General features: G+C 40.9%; 1 protein-coding gene across 1 annotated transcript; it reads right to left on the bottom strand.

The window, feature by feature from the left end:
* Nucleotides 1-1304: 1304 nt before the first annotated feature.
* Nucleotides 1305-19155, bottom strand: ube3d (ubiquitin protein ligase E3D). Its single transcript, XM_070835723.1, has 10 exons — nt 18882-19155; nt 16810-17021; nt 16201-16291; nt 14642-14864; nt 14003-14075; nt 13841-13919; nt 13023-13131; nt 11520-11686; nt 8472-8610; nt 1305-1834 (listed from the first exon to the last, which is right to left on the bottom strand). Exons 1-10 carry the CDS (start codon nt 18971-18973, stop codon nt 1814-1816), a joined length of 1206 nt encoding a protein of 401 aa, XP_070691824.1. The 5' UTR covers nt 18974-19155; the 3' UTR covers nt 1305-1813.
* Between the last annotated feature and the right edge of the window lie 276 nt (nt 19156-19431).

Genomic DNA, 19431 nt, shown 5'->3' with positions numbered 1-19431 from the left:
ATTGTCTGCCATCAAGGGGAGAAAAACAGAGTACCTGCAACTCCTCAAGGATTCTGGGTGACTGTGTCTTTTGGTGTATTCAAAACAGCAGCAGCAGTCAGTAATCTGGAGTAGCTCCTTCTGCTCAGCAGGCTTGAAACAAATGGGTTATTTAGAGCCTACTTCATTTGCACTTGTGGAGAAAGGGCAGAAAGGAAATGAGAACCCCTTGACGGTTCAGCATTGGATCTATTTAATTAGCCAATTCACTCTCTGCTTTGCCGCCTCAGTGGGCACAATACTTCTTTGTATTTTTAAAAGTAATTGTCACTTGCCGCATCAGCATTCAGCAGACCCAGGCATGCCGTTAGGAGCAGGAAAAAAAAGTCCCCCCCATCTCTACTAACAGCTTGTAAAAATAGACATGCAGGCACATATTATTTTGCATTGCTGGTCAGAGATAACCTATGGAGACTGAATAGTGTGTTTAAAAGCTGTGAAGCAGAGGTGTGTGCATCATAAGCTCCAATGGTAATCAGTAACAGATCATTTTGCTTTACTCAAGTGACTGAGCTCTGCAGGCAGCTTTGCTTGTCAACACAGTCTTATCGTGATTTCTGCTAAATGCTAACATCTGCATGCTAGCATGCTCATAATGACAACGGCAACATGCGGATATATTGATGCTTCACCATTTAACCATCCTAATTTAGCATGTTTGCCTGCCAACATTTACCAGTTGGCACTATACTGAAAAGCACAGCTGAGGCTGATGGAGATGTCATTAGTTTTGCAGGTATTTGGTCATAAACATAAAGTCAGGGGATCACCAAAATTATGAAAATTCATCCTGAGGGGGGACCATGACTGTATGACATGGCAGTACATTCAATAGTTGTTGAGATATTCTAGTATGAACCACAGTGGTGGACCCCCCCACATTGCTAATGTGCCTATAAAGTACTTTGACACACAGTAAGAACTACTTGACCGGCCCATCATCGTGATTAATATTAGAAGGCGAAGAGAGTATAATGTTTCAAATTAAAAGGCCCATTTCCCAGAGTTTAACCATACACTTTCACAATGACTCTCACTACCACGCATGTTACATAAATGCCATCAATCATTGACACACACTCACACATAAACCCACAACCAGACAAAAATCACCTAGCTCCACAAGCTGTAATTACAGTACACTCAAGTGGAGGATGCACTGCTGTACCCTGGGGCTGAAGTGCCTCTAAAATAAGCTTTCATCAAGAGCCAACTCAAGAACAATGTCCCACATTATCAACGAGCACACAGAAAGGAAGAGGTGATACTTCAAAAAATACCACAGTTTAATCTCTTTTTGTCCAGGATGGTAGAAAAATACAAAACAAGGTTTAGGACTGGACAATGTACACATACAGGCTTTTTAACCATAATGGTGCATCTTGATACAATTATACATTAGTTATTAGTTGATTTTAACCCACTACGACGAGATGTAATTATCTAGTCTGAAATTGTTGCCATTCTTTGCATTTCACTGGCAATGTGTTAACATTTAGAAGTCTGGCAGGAACCTGTTTCAACATGAATCTATTTGTAAGTGATGACAGACTACCAAACATGTTGACAGAAGGTACCAGAAAGCGCAACTTGACTTGCTAAATAAGCTATTCCGAGCTTGCTGCATTTCCTTCTGCAGTTATCTCCGTAAGTGCAGTATGTCACCTTAACGTATAGTGACATGCAGTACTCGAACATGCTTACAAAAGTTCTTCTCTCAGCTGTCCCAGGTCCTCTCTCCCAAGACTGACAAGTGGAGTCTTGACCTCTGACCTCACAGTCTCAGGTACGCCACCTAAAAATAACAGGCAAAAGTTTAGGAAAGGTTAAAATCTATTTGGATACTCATGACTCATGAGGATAAGATAAAAATAGATTAACTTCAGTATTTAGCAAAATTCCAGTTTGTACTGTACAATGAGGATTTTTGTTCCCCAAAGCACAGATGTACTGGATTGCTGATCAGCACGCCACGCATTATCTGCAATTACTGCCATCAAACAACAAAAAACCACAGGTGGTAGAGATTTAATCAACTTCAAAAACACACATGCAGATAAACAAAGCTCAGGAAACAAATCAGCTCAGCCCTGTTCTCTCTTTCTCTCTCTCTCTTCCTCCATCTGCTATTCCTGGGTGTTTGCCTACTGCAGACAACGGTTGCGCTCCACTGAGGGCTCTATATTGGGATGATGGATGAGGGCATTTGCCTCACTCAAGGCCCTGTCTTCTCCATCCCATGCCAATGTCTGCACAGCACTCAAGCGCATCAATGGTAATTCATACAAATGATAAACGGTTGCTAGAGGTAAGCCGCTCTTAACACAACTCAGAGTCCCAGAAAAAGAGGGCAATGTGTGATAAGCAACCAGACCAATGGAAGTAAGGATGGAGGAGAAGCTAGCTTGTGATTGGAGGGCTGCTAGGTTGAAGATGTGCTTCTATCTCGACTGTGTGGGCTCGGTTTGATCAGATTTGATCGACAGAGGCTTTACAACATAAGCAAACAACCCAACAACTGGTGCACATTTTGGTTAAAACTCTGATTGCAGTAAACAAATGTGCCGTCGCCTTTTTGCAACTGAGCCGGGGGAAAAGATTAAAAAAAAATAACGAATTAACTAACTAAAAATATAAATAAAGTAATCTCTCATGTGAAAAAAATTGCATGTGGCATGATCCCTGATTTATGTTAGAACAAAATAGTATTCAGGTTCTTTGAAGCTGCTATAATAAATATTTCTAAATTAACTATAGATCACAACTACTTCTGTGTGAAAGATTTCACTTTTTGTGACAAATTGACAGAATCTTTTTTTACGTGACTGCAGTTCCCCTCAGCTGTGAGCATTTCAGCATCTTTCATCTCATTGTTTTGGTTTTACAGTTTTGATTACATTTTGCTCTCATGAGAGTTATATTTGGTTGTAGCAGGCAGCTGCTTTGAATAAAAAAGGTATAAAAAGTTACAGTGTGCCACCTTCCCTGCACCAAACCGTTGATTGGCAAAGTTAGCACCTTGCTGATGAACAGAGTGGAGCGTTGAGCCACTTGAGAGCCAAATATCTCTCTCAGTGGAGACCAAATCAGAGCCAAAAGGAGAGTGAATATTGCATTTACATTCGCCAGCTGGCCAGAAGCATGTCTCAGATTAATGATGGTAAATGCTGCTTTATAACTGCTGGCATATCAACTTTATATGGTGATGATATTCCAGTGTGGTGTTTACAGTTCGTTTTACCCTCCAAATGACAAAAACTCTTCAAAACCTTCCTGTTATCCTGCCAGGGTGAATATATATAATAAAGCTATAATCTAGGGACCAATCAGTAATAGGAGATATAAAGTCTATAAAGATATCTGCTGGGGCATACCACAGCCAAGGTACTCTGTTAAAAATAATTTCATGATGACCTGCCATGACAGTGTACTTAAATCATGCAAAACATATTACTGTAAAAGTATTCTGTTAAAGAGATCCCATGTATCTTGACGATCCTATTGGACATTTTTTGGATGCTCAGTTCTAAGAAAAGAAGCAAATCCAGCACATATTTCAAGTTCTGTCAGAGGGACTGGCTTCCAAAGTAAATGCTCAAGTCTGGATGCAAAGGTACAATGCCAAGAAAGCCATTTTTGGACTGCAAGTGGTGGTTCCTCCGCAACAGAGCATCTGAAGTATGTCTAAAGCATGAAATGTGAAATCCAAGAGACGTACCACCTGTTTGGCTGAAAGGACAAATCATAGAAAGCAGCAAAGATATCAGAGGATTCACTGCCTTCCACAATCCTGGTACATTTCACATTTTTGGAATTGACTGTTTACATTAAGAGAAGCCACACAAGAAAGGCTCTCAAATAGTTTGTATTTAACAGTATTAAGATAACATGGAGAAGGTCTTAACTTGTAGTGATGCTGACATCAGGTCTGCCCAGAACCCTTGATGGTAATATGCTTAAGGCTGTTACGGTTCTTTGATCTCATTGAAATTCGCTTTAGCTTTTGCATAGTGAAATATAAAAACATCACTGGAAAGCCTTAGGAGTAATATATCTTGCTGTAGCAATATTTTCTATCCCTGTACAACAGCTCTTTAGCTGATGACTTTACAGAACAGGGGTAGGTGCCATAGTATTAAAGGGTTGTGAGACGATGACAAAAAGGCTAGTCTGAGGAAATCTTTCTAGCAAACACACTTTTTGATGCCCTATGTTCTACATGTCAGAAAGGTAAGATCACACATGCAGATACAAGCTAAAAGTGATGGATAAACAGCTGACAGATTAAGTGTCTGCCACTCCAAGTAGCAGTAGAAGGAATGCAAACTTGAGCAAAGTGGTGTCCACTTTTTGTGGTGTTATTTAAGATCCCAGTTGAACATGAGGGGTTGTAGGTGAAGAGTTCATCAAATAGGGATATGGAGGTATGCCAGACAACTGCACTTGTTTTGTACAAATGTCTCAGTAACTTTAGGCTCAAGGCATGCCATACACAACCAATGCGATATTAATCCATCATGCGCTAAAGGTCTAATTTAACAAACTGCATCATTTCCATCACACTAGAAGTAAACAATACTGACTTTTCATTGCATTTTTTTTAATTTTTTTATTTATGAGCTAAATCCAACTCATTTATATTGTCAAGAGGAGGTATCCTGATGTAAACACCCATGAAGTACAGCATCACAGATTCTCTGCTCTCTTGATAAATTCCTCTCCACATTCATTGGCCCACATGCAATGAATCGAGACGTGTGCATCTTGGGGGAAGTAATTTGTTTCGACAAAGTGCAGCCAGTCCTGGTAGCAGTGTGGACTGCAGAAAGACTGAGGCGATGTATGATCGATACTTCTCTTCAGTCCTTCATTGTAAAACGTTGGATCAGTTTTTGTCTAACCTACATGCCGTCTCTGTGGGAGTGAGGAGGAGATTAATGAGGCAGGGGGGGGCGGGGGTGGGGGTGGGAGGTGTTGTCTGTTCCCGGGCTCAAAAGTGACAGTCAGAGCTTGAGCCACTTTACACCCCATTACACTGGCAGGCCCAGGGATGGAGGGCGGGGAAAAACAGCAGCCCAGACAACAGCAGCATTCCACATGCAGCATAATAACAGGCTGGGTTATGGTGCAGGCTTTTTATCTACTCACAGGGTGAAATTAAAAGAAAAAAAAAAACCTCATACAGACACACACACACAACTCAAACAGTTACCTGCAAACTCTGGGTTGTGTTGTAGGTGAATTGGGCAGTTGGTTACAAATTTAATGTAATTAAGTGTAGGACTGTGCAATATGACGATACACTGTATAATATCTACAGATATGTGACAATAGAGAAACGTCTATTCTTTTCATATTATGCTCATTTACTTTGTTACGTCACAAATGACACTTTTTTTTGCAATATTTGTCATCATTTGGATGACACTTTTGTGTTCTTCTGCATGGCACGGATGTAGGCAGGAAATTTGCATGAAGGAAACGCAAAGAAACAGAAAGGAGAGTGAATGTGATGCAGGACCGGGTAAATCCAAACAGGAGAGGGACAAAACCTAAAACAGGGGCTACTTCTGTCGCATGAACCTGGTTTGGGTATGAAAAGTAGGGCTGCACCATCATTATCAATTAATCTGTTAATAATTTACTTCATGAATTGATTATTAATTTGGTCTATAAATGTCTGTTTCAGTTTCAAGGTCTCTAAATGTCTTGTTTTGTTCAATCTACAGTTCAAACCCAAAGATATTCAGAAAAAAAAGAACAGAGAAAAGCAGCAAAGGCTCACATTTAAGGGGCTGGAACCAGACTTTGCATTTCTGCATGAAAAGTAAATCAAACGATTATTCGGTTTTCAAACTAGTTGCCGATTGAATAATTGTCTATTGGCGTCAGCTCTAATGAAGTCTGACCCAGACCAGAAAACTGTGCTGTTCAAATTATGTCTCAGACCAGTCCCCACAACACACTCAAATTAACTAACCGTTTACCACCTATACAAGAATCATGTATAGAATCCATTGAATTAATAGAAAATGTGCTATATTGTGATATGGATTGCTATCTGGATATGAAATGACCTCTATATGACATTTTGGTCATATTGCACAGCCTTACCTGTAGGAGCTATATATTGCAGCTGCTAAAGCTGTAGCAGTCTTTTTAATGACCAATTCTCACATCATAACAGGAAAACACAAGTTCTAGGGTGTTGGTACAAGCCTTTTTCACACTGACTGGTCATAACATGAAAAACACAGGCATTACTAATGATCTTGATGATGGCTCAGTACTATGAAGGGTCCCAGTAAGCCATGCCAGTGAGCCAGCATGCACAATACTAGGACCCAGGAATTGGCTCACCTAAATGGAACACGGTCGTTCTTAATTCAATTACATTTGCGCTTGTACCGCTACGGCATAGCTCCACTTCAACCTGAGAGATCTAATCAGTCAGAATAAATGAGAGCATCTGGTTGGGTGTGCTGCTTTAACGTCCCTCTTCATTTTCTTTTCCAAATACGTGATTCAGAATTGTTGGCTTAAATTTGTCTAATTCTGTCTGATGGTATGACCCGCATCAGCTAAATATACAATATTCCTTTAAATGAGGCAAATTGCTCATGGTAATCATACTTCTCAAGAAGGCTTTTTGCTCACTTAAGCCTTTAAAAGCCAACAGTAGGAAAACAGTATAGCTCATAACACCCACCCATCCTCATCTCCAGCAACTCTTCAGGTCATTAGAAGCTGCCAGACTACCATCCTCGTCTGGTCCCCATCCCCTTCTGGAGTATTTTTCAGACACAAGGACTCTCAGACCATCTCCGGTAACTCTAGATGGCCCTATGATCACATTACCTTCCTGTCCTCTGCTGCCTATAGCACAAGCTTCTACAATCAGGAAGTGTTCAAGTGTGTCAATTTATCACACTCTCTATCCCGCTGTAACCACTTCCACCACCAGATACTATGTCTGGGTCACTCTATCAGTGGCCTTCTCTATTTCAGCGGCACCACTGGCATGTTGTTACCTGAGCAAACAACAATACTGCTCATCATTGAACCACAACATTATGGGGAAAGAACAGCTCTGAATTTTCCGCCGCTGTAGTCAACCAAAGAAACAGCTCGTCGACTGAAATTCAACCTACTTTTCAGCTAATCGGTTGTTGGGTGGGGGGGGATTATTCCACTATGCTAGTCAATTCACTGAAGAACCACAAGAGGTGCACGTAGAACATGAGGGAAGAAGAAAAAAAAAAACAACAACTTTTGGACAGCGTTTGGACAGAACTCCTTCTTCTTGCAGGAGAGACAGATGGACGCGTGCTTTAGCTTCTCATTTCTAACAACTGTCAGTTTTACCACCTGATGTAACACCTGTTGCTGGTGGATGTCATTAGCTACAGCTCACTAATGTTAGCTGCATTATAGTTGGTCTAACGATACAACAGTCTAAACCCCTTAAACACTGAGTACTTCTATCACTACAGTCCCATGCAAACCACTAAATTATACCAATGAAAGGGTTGTGACCACATCTTCTTTGATTCTGTTGCTTTCTCCTGCACAGGGGATGATTGTGTCTTCACCTTAACTGGCTGTGGAAGTCTGTTTTATTTCAATGTGGAATACTAAATGAGTTATTAATGTGAAATCTTTGCACAAATTTTAACATCAAAACATAAAATATATTAGGACAGTTTTTTTTATTTTTATTATTATCACTTCAATGCATCACTCCAGTCCCTTCAAGTGAGCACCCCGTGCTGAGGCGCCCAACAAAAGAGGCTTCACAGGATTTCCTTTTCAAAGCTTTGCCCACCGTATTTTATTCCAGCTCTTGTATTTTTTAGCAGATGGAAAACTTGTTTACGGGTGGGAATCAGTTCCTAAACTTTCTGAGCAGGAAGTGGAGGATAATGGTGCTAATTAACCCATGTAACTATATTTAAAACGGCAAGGAGAACAAGGCAACAGAGTTGTCAGCAAAGTTAACACCTCCTATTTTGTAGTCAAAGGGTTTTCCTCAGCAACTCCAGCTAAATTTACACATTTCGCACAAATACAGGCGTATAGAAGCTGGAATAGGGCTGACTAAAGTAAAACCGTACATTTGACCCACATAATCCCTAAAGCGAAGCTGTTAACGGAAAGCCCTGGATCATGAAATTAATTAAGGCGGCATAAAAATGCTGTCAAGCACAAGTGAATAATGGAAAACAAGGTGCTGTAAGTAAGAAGTGAAATAAGTGATTGCTGTCAGCTAAAAGAGTCCCTGCTGTGTTGCTAATACAGATTTTTAGACTGTCAGCGTCATTACACATTACACAGTATCAGGGTAAGCATTATATATAGCATATATGACTATGATGATGACTAAGATGCCTTAGTCACCATCCCTGAACCATTACAGTGCATAACTGTCTCACCTCATAGGACCTCATGCAACGCATAGACGCAGGAAGTGTAGAGTTGCTGTCATCTATCACTTGCAGCAGCTCCTCACACACCTTCAGCGGCAGCACCACAGGCTGTCCTATGGCATTGACCTCCCAAACGGTTGCAATGCTGAAAAACACACACAGAACAGGAGTGATTTATAGTGACTGCCACAGCACAACACATCCAAGACGATGTCCAAAATAGCTGCTGTAAAACCCACACTGAAGCAATCGCACTGAGGTTTTAATGAAGTGGTTTTAAAGTGTAAACTGAACTAGATAACTAGGGATACATAAAAGTGGATTGATAGTGAGAGTGTGTGTGTTTGTGTGTATCTGAGATGAAAAGATGAGGGGACTGAAAGGAGAAGCGAGAGGAGAAGAGATTGATGCTCTGTCAGTGTGTGGTGTTGATCCAGTTTGTTTGGGTGGCATTTAGCCATCTGTGCAGCTCCTGAGAGGTTAAACCTTCTCAAAGTTTTGACAGTTCTACTTAGGACATCACACTGAAGGAACACTGTTGCTATAGCTGTGTTTACATGTATGGAACATCTGCGATGAGACGCTCAAACAACTAGTGTCTCTGTCAGGCTAAACTGTTCATACAGCAAATCTAATGAAGTTACAATGTCTACATGTGGACACAAAGCAGATTATATTCACAATTCTTTGTGCTTAGAGATGTAGTTTATGTTTGATTGCTCACGTCAGAATGAATTCTATGGAAAAAGAGTCGCCCATAGAATTCCCATTATACTCAATTTCCTTATCTATGAGACCTCAGTCCCATTGTAACACACTGTGATGGTGCCTGCGACTTTCACTCAACTCATAATCAAGTCACTGCCATTAGTGACAAGCATAATCCACTTAGGCATTGGCTCACTGGTTCTCCAGCCAATTATTGGCAGTTTTAACAACACATACCACAACCTCTAGCTGCAGTCGACTGTAACTGACTGTATCCTGAATAAGACGGCCATCGTCCAGGGAATTCAGCTCCCCAAGCATAACATTTAATTTAAAAATGTCAGAGATGAGTGATGAAGGATGAATGGTAAATTATGTAGGGGGGGGTGGAAGCATGAGTAACACCAGCATTTAGGCCCGCAAGACACCAGAGAAAGCCATTAGAAACAGGTCAAAATTCAAAAAGCAGTTGCTCGAATGTGAAGCAGTTAAAATGAAAGACTCTCAGTGTGTTTGGTACAAGCTGAGGAGCTTTAGATTTAAACATCGAAAAGAAAACAACAGATAGAGGCACACTGGCCGATATTTACTTATTGCAGATGCACTGATTTTAACAGTTGTGCCGCCTGATAAGTGACAAGAAATGGCAGTACAGAAATGTTAAAATGTGTTGGAGATCATTTAGAAACAATGTTACCGTTACAGAGAGCAATAAGAAGTTTATTTTCATCTGTAGAATGTCCTGCTCAGCAGATATATTGGTAATGATTCTTTGAAATATAAAATTTGGGGATCTTTATCAAAAACGTATATGTATGCTATGTGTTCATGTGAAAATATTAATCTGGCTGATAATTTGTCTGATTTTTTTAAAAACTAAAAAGTCAACTATCTTAAAATGAAGAAAGTTTTCTCTCCAACGTCGGGTGAGTTTTTTTTTACTCTAAACCTAGTTTAAATTTAATTCTGTTGCACCAAGACTTTGAACTGTAAAATGTGGTTTTAAGCTTTTTAGCCTTTTGGAAATGGACTGAACAAAGTCACGAACACGACAAACTCAATCCCACTGAGTTTTATGAGGCTGCTGATACCGGTTCAGCGGGGAACCTATTATGAAAGTAAACAGGAAAACTGGACCATCTGTCAAACATGGCAGCAAAAGAAATACGGCAGTGGCAGCACTGCTCCACCTCCTCGTGGCCCTGTACCAGCGGATGTTTCCAGAGGGTGGATGGGGACCTTTTTGGTCTACACAACCCCGCTGCCAGTTTTCTCTCCTCTTTTATACTTATTAGGTCCCCACTGCATGCAAATGTATTTATTTTTATTTTATTAGCCAAATCTGTTTATTCTGTTTGCTGATTTTAATTTGGGTAATTAAGCATCTCCATAATAATTTTTTTTTTTACTTTTAAAATCTACCCTTTTCAAATCTGGTTTTGCTAAACTCTGGCTCTCCCAGTCTACAGCCTGAAATGTACTGAAGTTTTTATTTCATTTCTAGCAGGGGGTTAAAATGACCTCTGTTAATTGCTATACAGGCTTGAGAAAAACAGCAGTGCTCCAGTCAAAAGTTGCTGTCAAGGCTTGTTTTGCTTGGGCGACGTCTCTCTTGGTGCCCAGCATGCATCTGAGGTGAAATACTTTCCTGTGCATGACTCAGCTCACACAGTTTATCTTGTCATTTAAAAGCACTTTTACTGCTTTGAATGAGAAGACAAGCCCTTCTCCTTTCATGTGAGTTTTTTCCTCTAATTACCCTTCCTCCATCAGTGAGCCAGTGGGCTTGTCAAGATGGTGAAGACAACAAAACTTGCCTGTTCTGCCTTCACTCTGCGCGGCTGCAGGGAACAGGAGGAAAAGGGGGGGAAGAAAAGGAAAAAAAAAAAAAGCAGAGTGCTGATTCAGTTGAAAATAATGAGGATGGAAGGCTTCTCCAGTGGGGTGCTGCTGTACTGAACATAGAGAGCCACATGCAGCACATCCACCTACACCTCTCTAATGCATCACAGCAAGGTACACAGGGCCTCACTCCAGTCAAAACAACATCCCCCATACTGTATGTGCAACAAACATGAGCGTGGCTTATGCAACTGACAACACTGAGACGATAAACACCTTTGATGGCAATCTCATTCGCAAAATAATAGACAATTACATCCGGGCAGGGATCCTCAGAGCAAAGACCTAAAATCTGCTCACCAACAAAGTAGTCTTTCATCCCTTGCAGTGAGCCGAGACAGGTGGTGATTGAGAGGGTGCTTTGGAAAGATGAAAGGATAAGATTAAGAAGAAAACAAAGATTGAAGGGGGGGGGGGGAGGATGCGGCAAGTGTCCTCGCTTACTCTCTCTGCTGGATGCCTGTGTTAGAGCAGGCGGCGTAGAGGAGTTTCAGGGCTCTGGCAGCTCTGGGTGATGAACTGTGAAGAGCTGGGGAGCCGATAGACCTCTCACCCCCGACACACGTCTGTGGGTCTGACGCTATGATGGAGTCTGTGTTCAGCAGCCACAGCTGCAGGGGGAGCAGACAGGTCACTTAACACTTGAGATGCACATGCCGAATGTCACACAGGCGAAGTAAACACGCTCCGCCACATAAACTCCACGCATCCACTCAAGCACGCCACATTTAGAGCGATTCTTTGAAGAGATAATGTGCTTTTAATGAGCCTCATATTTTGCTTGGGGTCGCTCAATAAACATACTTAACGTTGTTTTATCACTTTTATACTTCATTGCTTTTCCTAATTTCATAAAAAGGAATATCCGCTTCAGAAAATAAAGCATTACTCTCCAACGGTAAAACATGTTGTTTCATATGCTCTATATTTGTGTTTGCTTTTGAATACTTTACATACAGCAACACAAGTAACTTGATAATGTATAATAACATCTTGATTTTTAAGGGACTTTTTGCTGAGCCAAAGGCATATATACTTGTTCATCCATAACATATAAATGACATAATGAAATATATGGTGCAATAACAATGCTTTTTCCCCCTCATTTCTGTATTTTGTCACCTTTATTAAATGTGCAAGATCAGTCTGTGGCTGGTGAAGGGGTTAGCAATTTAACATGCTTCTACAGAATACACTTCTTACACTAAGAAAAAAAAGTTAAGTTGATTTTATGACTATTACTCTCTCCACACACACACACACACACCCCAATGAGGAAGTAAGGCTGTCAAGAAAACATAAGGGCTAAATAGCATGTCATCCTTTTCTGATATGGTGCATGTTATGTGATTTTATATTCATATGGTCCATTTGGGTCCAATTTCCTCACAAGATTAATTATATTGCTTTTGCTTTTCCAGTGAGTAGTTTTAATGTCCTACAGTTTAAAGCCCACAAAGAATCCACTTTGAGGAAAATTTGTTATTTTATATCATGCAAATGTTGAGTCATTTATAACAGCAAACAATAATAATAAACTGTAATAATAAAAACTAAAGACTTCAATGTCACACTTACTGTAAAACTATTACTGTAAAATATGTGCAAAAATACTATTATCATACAATACTGTTTTTTGGAAATTGACAATTCTGGCCCTCAGCATAATGCCCAAAATAAGAGATTCATTGGACAGTTGCAATCTCTTTTTACTGCAGTAATGTCTAGCTGTTGTTTCACAAAGAGCCACTTGTATTCACTTGTAGCTAATTTTAAAGAAGCTAAAAGCTTGGCAGTATGCACAACCACTCTAAAATCACAGTCAATCAGCTTTTCATATCGCATGAAGAACCAGCCATGTCACCCTTTCCCATTTATGAAATAACGGATTAGTCTATTTTTACTGAGATTTCATGCGTTTCTCTGATTATGTTAGATTGGGCTTACTAATAAGAAGGCTTTTCCATCAGGAGTCTGGACAGAGAAGTGGAAGGTGCACAGTGTGTTGGACAGCCCCAACAGCCTGGCTGCTATAGTCCTCTCCAGGAACAGAGATCTGTCCAAGAGAGACAATCGTCATTCATTTACACATTTAGTCTTTATAGAGCACATTAACTCTCGGCCATTTAACCTTCTTGGCCGTGCGCTCACAGTAAAACAGAGTGGATGTGTCAATGGCTTTTGGCGAGATGACCTGGTGTTCACACTTTTCACCAAACGCCTCCAAGACCAAACACCCACTTTTTTTATGGTCGTGTGTATGCCCAGTGCTCACTCTGAAAAGTTAAATAATGCAGCCAATCATTATGCTCGTGTACAGCAGCTTTAAAAAGGATGTTGAAAACCATTTTCTAAACAATCTAACACAGTACAGACTCTGATGCTTAGGCGTAATCTTTAAATTATTCAAACTTTCACTGTGGGGGATGTGGTTATTAAAGTGTTTAATTCAGACCTACAATAGTAACACTGTAATTATTCCTGAAAAAGCCTGAACAAAGTGCTGATGTGCGTCATTCCTCAATGTTTCGGCTAAACCCAATCAGTGGTGTGTCACTCCCATACAAATGAACTAAAAAGTGATTTATAGACTTTGTACTTATTCAGTTGCAACGGTTAACCTACAGTAGAAGGACTGTGTGCGACTTAAATTGCCTCTCCAAATCCCCTGCATTTAAAAGCTATTTTTATTTATCTCCCTCTGAGAGAATGTGCTTTAACTGGTTCTCAATAGTCACCGCTTCAAGCTTTGGATAGAAACCTGCCTGTTAAGTGAAGCCTCTGGCTTTCTGTCTCCCACAGCAGGCTCCACCACCACCTGTGTAGTGTACAGTTTAAGGGTCTCTGAAAGAAACAACAGACAAAGGCTCATACACACCGTTAAAGATTATAATTATTTATGAAAATCTATTCCGAGTGATGCAAACCTGGTGCGACAGCTTCACCCAGCTCTGACGAACAGCTCTTGCAGGAGACGAGTGCTAGTCGATGGCAGCGTTTCTGTACGTAACAAAGGCGAGACCCAGAGAGTCATTCCCCACAGCACACGCCCATCTTTAACTTGGCTGTTTTAAAACCACAATAAATAGCCACTAGAACCACGAGGGAAGACAGGAGAGGAGGAGAGACAGAGAGAGATATACGGCAGGTGGATCGTCATTTGTTCTCCTGCTCTCTCTACCTGCGTCTCTTTCCATTTCTCTCACTTTCACTCATGCAAAGAGTTCCACTCGTGCGGAGAATGACTAATAGAAGAGCGGGGAGATCAATCCTCATATACAGAGCGCCAGAGTCTGACTTCACTGAGGCAGCTGCCTGTGTGAGTGTATACTGTATGATACACCTATAAATCCAGTTTTGGTTTTTATTGATAGAATTCTTTGAATTGATGGCCAAACATAGCAATCATTCCTTCATCCAGACTTACTTGTCTAAAACGAGCACCTTTCAAAAATCCTTGCTTTTAAAGGAATTTCATTACTTTAAAAGTGCTGACTTAAAAGTGCTTTTTCTTCCTGGTAAGAATAAAGGAGCCAACTGGTTGTTTTCCTTTGCACACCCCTCACCTTTGGATCTTGACTGTCCCCTGAGCCAACAGGGTTCACTTCCTCTGTGAGAGTCCCTTCACAGCTGCCATCCCTGGCTAGGAGGAGGAAGGTGTCGCCCACTAAGCAATCCTCCGCTCGGGGCAGCAGCTTCTTGTTGGCAAACGGATCTGGGTGGCAACACCAGTCGTCCACGATAGCGTTCCAGTTGCCATTAGGGAGAGGAAGAACTCGTTTAAACACTCTGAAGAAGAGGGAAAACGAACAAAAAAGAAATTCCATGTAACAAATGTCGTCCTGGGCATTCCAACCGTTCTATGAGATGTCGAGGTTTTTTTCAAATCTTGTATTTCTTCTGAGGCATATTGTTTTTATATATCTTTACATGTTTCAAGAAGCATTCATTGATTTTTTTTTTTGGTCACTTACGGGCAGCGGAACAAGCTGTTAACATGGCATATTATCACCTTATAAAAAGTTATAATGGCTAACAAGTTAGCAAAGTGTCACATTTTCACACATCCAATAATTATGAAGCAAAATTAGCATTCAACTAAAGTCATGTCTCTGACCACGTGTTCAGTGAGAGTCCAGTATTTACCCTCCTTTTAGTTCTGCTTTGGGTTCCACCGACTCCTGAGGGAAATATCTGGAAACATTTAGCTGCTAAATGCTCCACTATGCTCACCAGCTAATCATTAACCTTGTCTGACTGCAGTTTGGTGCTGCGCCCAGCACCATGCAGTGTGTTTTTTTTAAGTTTTTGAGCGAAAAAAAAGAATAATGAGAGCCGTGAGACTTAACCTGAACAGTTAACATTTTGTGCCTTGAAAACAATATGGTGAAAGACGTTAAAAAGCTCAGTATAAGTGAGCAGAACTGCAGAGTTGGGAGATATTTTTGTGTGGAATCATCACTAGTAGTGACCACCTTCACATTACACGCTGACAAATCACTCGTGTTTATTTATTGCAGTAAAGCACTTAGTATGCAATGTTTTAGGAAAGAAAGTGGGTTCAGTGGGTTCTTTCTGATGACTGCAGGTAGAATTAATACCTCTGAGCCGCCGTTAAATGGAACATATAGTTAGAAAACATAATGAGGAATAAAATCCACTCCACTCTGAGCAATTCTCCAGACATTTTTACTTTTCCAGCCCTTCTTGAGAGTAAAATACGTTTCCGGCAACTTTTAGACGGTCATTGCTGGGAAACACAGCCAGAGGCCGAAGGTTTAGGTAAATCACCTACTGCAATTTTCAGCATGTCACACTGCTGAGCAGAGAAAGCTACAAGCTTAAGGCAATAAGAACAATACTACTGTCCAGCTGAACCACCTCAAGGTAAAAACACAATTGTTTTTTAATGGGCAGTGCAGACCTTTACGTCATGCCGACTCAGTAACTCTAACCCAGTCAGCTTGACAACTGTGGACTCCATCCATCAGTTTTCCTTTCCAAGTCTATCACTTCTACCGCTGGGTCACACCATCATTAAACACCCGCTCCTCTTCCTGCGGTGGAGGAGGTAAATAAAAACCCATTTCCACTGGATGCTCTTGCTCGTCCATCTGCTCCTCACCTGTCCTCCAGCAGCCTGGTCATGCAGCCCTGGCAGTGGAAGCAATAAGTCTCTTTGGCCCGGAGTGTCTCCATCACGCTGTCAGGAGCCTCTGCGGAGGGCCGGAGGCAAACAAATAAATGAGCCAGATTGGGTGAAAGGGTGGTAACCTTGTAGTACAGAGCAGAAAATCAATAAAATAATGGGTGGTGAAGGTGGCTTGGGAGCGGGTGATCAATCAGATTTCTATTGGATTTGTCAATGACTGTCCTTAGCTGTAACTTCCTCTTGTGCCAGGAGTGATCTCAGGAAATGCCATGAGATGGAGTTAGTGGATATTATTGCAATGACCCTGGGGTACACTTTTGATGATATGAGATCAGACCAAAAGGAAATATTCTCATGACTGTGATGATCAGTTGCTTGTGGGCCGCCGAGGATCCCAAGAGCAAACTTTACGCCATCACTGTCTCAGATGATCTCAGTGACTAAATCTGATTAATTCAGAATAGACAGCAAGCTCTAAATAGCAGCAAAGACTTTGTTCTTGTCTTGGCACAGAGGAGTCTAGCAAAATAGAGGAAGACTGCATGTGTGCGGATGTGTTTCCACAGTAGTCCTGGACATTACCTTCATTTGGGCAACTTGTGACGCTAATGCGCAGTCTGAAATGCAGCTCTTCCCCCCAAGGCTCCCCCACAGGTGTCGGAACGCAGGATCCCTGCTCGAAGGTGACTCCTGTTGGCAAAGTCATGCTGACGTCGCCCCTGGGAGTCTGGATGTGGAGAGAGGAGTCTCCACCTGTCACGATCACATCTGCGGGACTTTTGGCGACGTCTTTCCTGGAGAGCAGATGTGAGCAAACAGTTTATGCACATGAAATACACTTACTTGTTTCCTGTACTGTACTGCGGGAGGAAGTCGGAGTACGCGGCGAAAACTCACGCAAGCGCGGGGAGAACATGGAAACTCCACACAGAAAGGCCCCAGGCTCAACCTGCAAACCTGCCGCAAGCGGAGTTGAACCTGGAATCTTTTTGCTTCCCTCCACAAAATATATTTTGAAGTATTGCACTGAATCATTTTGTAGTCTTGGTTCTTGATACTTAGTGCATAGTAAGTGAACAATGAGCAAATATCCCCAAAAACTTGGCAACACCAGTAATTAATCAAGGTCTCAATACAGTGACTAATGAGTCAGCCATTAGAGCAGAACATAGACTACATAAATATATGATTAAATGTGGCATTAATAATTTCTAGACTCTATAATAGAGAAAAAAATCTACCGTTTTATCTGTCAAGTACTCTTGGTGGGTGAAACTAAATATATAAATAAGAGTCCAATGGCTGTTCCAATGTTCTCTGCATCACTGGGCCCACTTAAGTAGAGAACTAATATAAATAATACTACTACAGACACAAAGTCCACCTCCACCTCCTGCTGAGTGCTGCTGTCTCAGCTTTAGGAAGTGCTGAATAATGACTGAGCTGCCTGAGAGAAGCACTGTTTTTACTGAGAAACAAACGGGATGCAGAGTGAGCAATTTCTCTGGTTTTAAGGATGTACTTCAAGGGAGTTTATTCCATTTTGAAACTTTTTTTTTTTTCTTTTTTTCATACAGAGTTGATGGTACACAGTCCTACTCCGACTGGTTGGTCGGCGGCTTTAATATCAACACGTCTGGGGAGAAAAACTTTGCCTCTGCTGGTCTTCACAGATGTTTCAGCCCAGAATTAGTTGTGTGTAAAAAGTGGTTTGTTTCTGCTGCTGTGCAGTCATGTACAGACTTACCTCCACACTAAACATCCAGTGCTTTGGGAGTGAGGAGAGGACCAGGGCTCATTTTACTGCCTGTTAAATCTCATTAGCCCCATCTGGTGAAGTTGGAGGTGAACTACACCCATTTACAACAAGCAGAGGTAGAGGTGCCCCCATCAAAGCCTAAGAGGACAAACCACTGTGGCTCTGATCTTTGTCCCTATTGATTACATGTGCAGATAATTATTGGTAGCAATAATCTGAACATTTCTTTATTCATGTAGGATTTAACATAAAAAAGAAAAAATACATTACAGGTATGAACTTATAATACTATTAACTTTGTTTTACTACACTATATGATACTCTACTATACTATACTATACTGAATACTCCTTTATGTGTACTTACTTTTTTTTTTTTTTTAAATGTAGAAGTATCAGCAGCAAAATGTACCCAGTGTGTCAAAAATAAAAGTTCCCATTGTGCAGAGGTTAGTTAGTTGGTCAAGGTGGGATCTTCTCTTCTCTTGTTGTGTAGTTTAATCTACAATAATGCATCTGATTCTATGAAATGATTTGCATGTAAAAGCTAAATCTGAAAAATAACTGTGGCTGTTAAATTAAAAAAAAATGTTGGAGTAAAAAAAATGGGCCACAAAATTCACTTTGAAATGCAGAAGAGTAGAAGTAAACGTTAGCATTTAATGGAAATATAAAATATAAAACAGTGGGGAGATTTAAAAAGCAGTAAGATAAAAGGTGGTTCATATTAAAGCGACATGTGGCTCCAAAGAATCCGCAGCATCAGACCTCATCCATTGGGCTAAGTTAGCTAATGCTATTAGCTAGCTTAGCTTGCATTGTAAACTTGCCAAACAACAGAGTAATAATGTGTCCTAACTGTAGCTGTTTATGTAGTCAGCTATTAAAATACTTACCCGACAATAAGTAGTCCGCTCTGACGCCTTTTTCTCAGCTCCAAAAAGACTCCAACTCCATGTGTTTTGGTTTGCATCTGCGAGTCCGCCATCCAGGCAGCGTGGTACCCAGACAAGAGGAGACAATTAGCTAAATACTGATCCAAACTCGGTGCGGCTGGATGAGCGTTTACAGCATCAAGGCATCCAAAGAGAAACAAACGTAAGAGCACATCTATCTGCTGTGGTAGAAACCAGAGGTTGGTGTCATGTCCGCAGCACGACGCTTCAGATACACCGGTGTCAAGTTCACTATGGTAAGAGGGGAGCATCCGGTCAGACATTTCAAAATAAAACAATATTAAATAATCCTTTGACAGGAAGTGAAATGTTCTGATAAATGTTTGGTGTCTGGGCCCTCCTTAATCAGCACATTATCATCTACTGTGTATGTTAGAGAGTAAACATAAGTGTATGATTTGTTTTAGATTTTACTCAAGCTGTCTTCAAGTGATGGCAGGTATTCTGCACTTTATTTTTTTTGTCATCTATAGAGTGGGATTTGCAAAAA

The sequence above is a fragment of the Pempheris klunzingeri genome, chromosome 8, assembly GCF_042242105.1.
Source record: "Pempheris klunzingeri isolate RE-2024b chromosome 8, fPemKlu1.hap1, whole genome shotgun sequence".
In the NCBI taxonomy this organism is placed as follows: Eukaryota; Metazoa; Chordata; class Actinopteri; order Acropomatiformes; family Pempheridae; genus Pempheris; species Pempheris klunzingeri.
Note: the sequence above shows the minus strand (reverse complement) of the source record. Positions and strands in the feature narration are given on the sequence as shown.

Excerpts from the sequence above, each read along its gene's own strand:
- ube3d (XM_070835723.1), bottom strand. The coding sequence starts at position 18,973 with ATGGCGGACTCGCAGATGCAAACCAAAACACATGGAGTTGGAGTCTTT. Across the intron at positions 17,022-18,881 it reads AGCGGACTACTTATTGTCGG|GAAAGACGTCGCCAAAAGTC; the intron begins GTAAGTATTTTA and ends TCTGCTCTCCAG. Across the intron at positions 13,920-14,002 it reads GGGTGAAGCTGTCGCACCAG|AGACCCTTAAACTGTACACT; the intron begins GTTTGCATCACT and ends TGTTTCTTTCAG.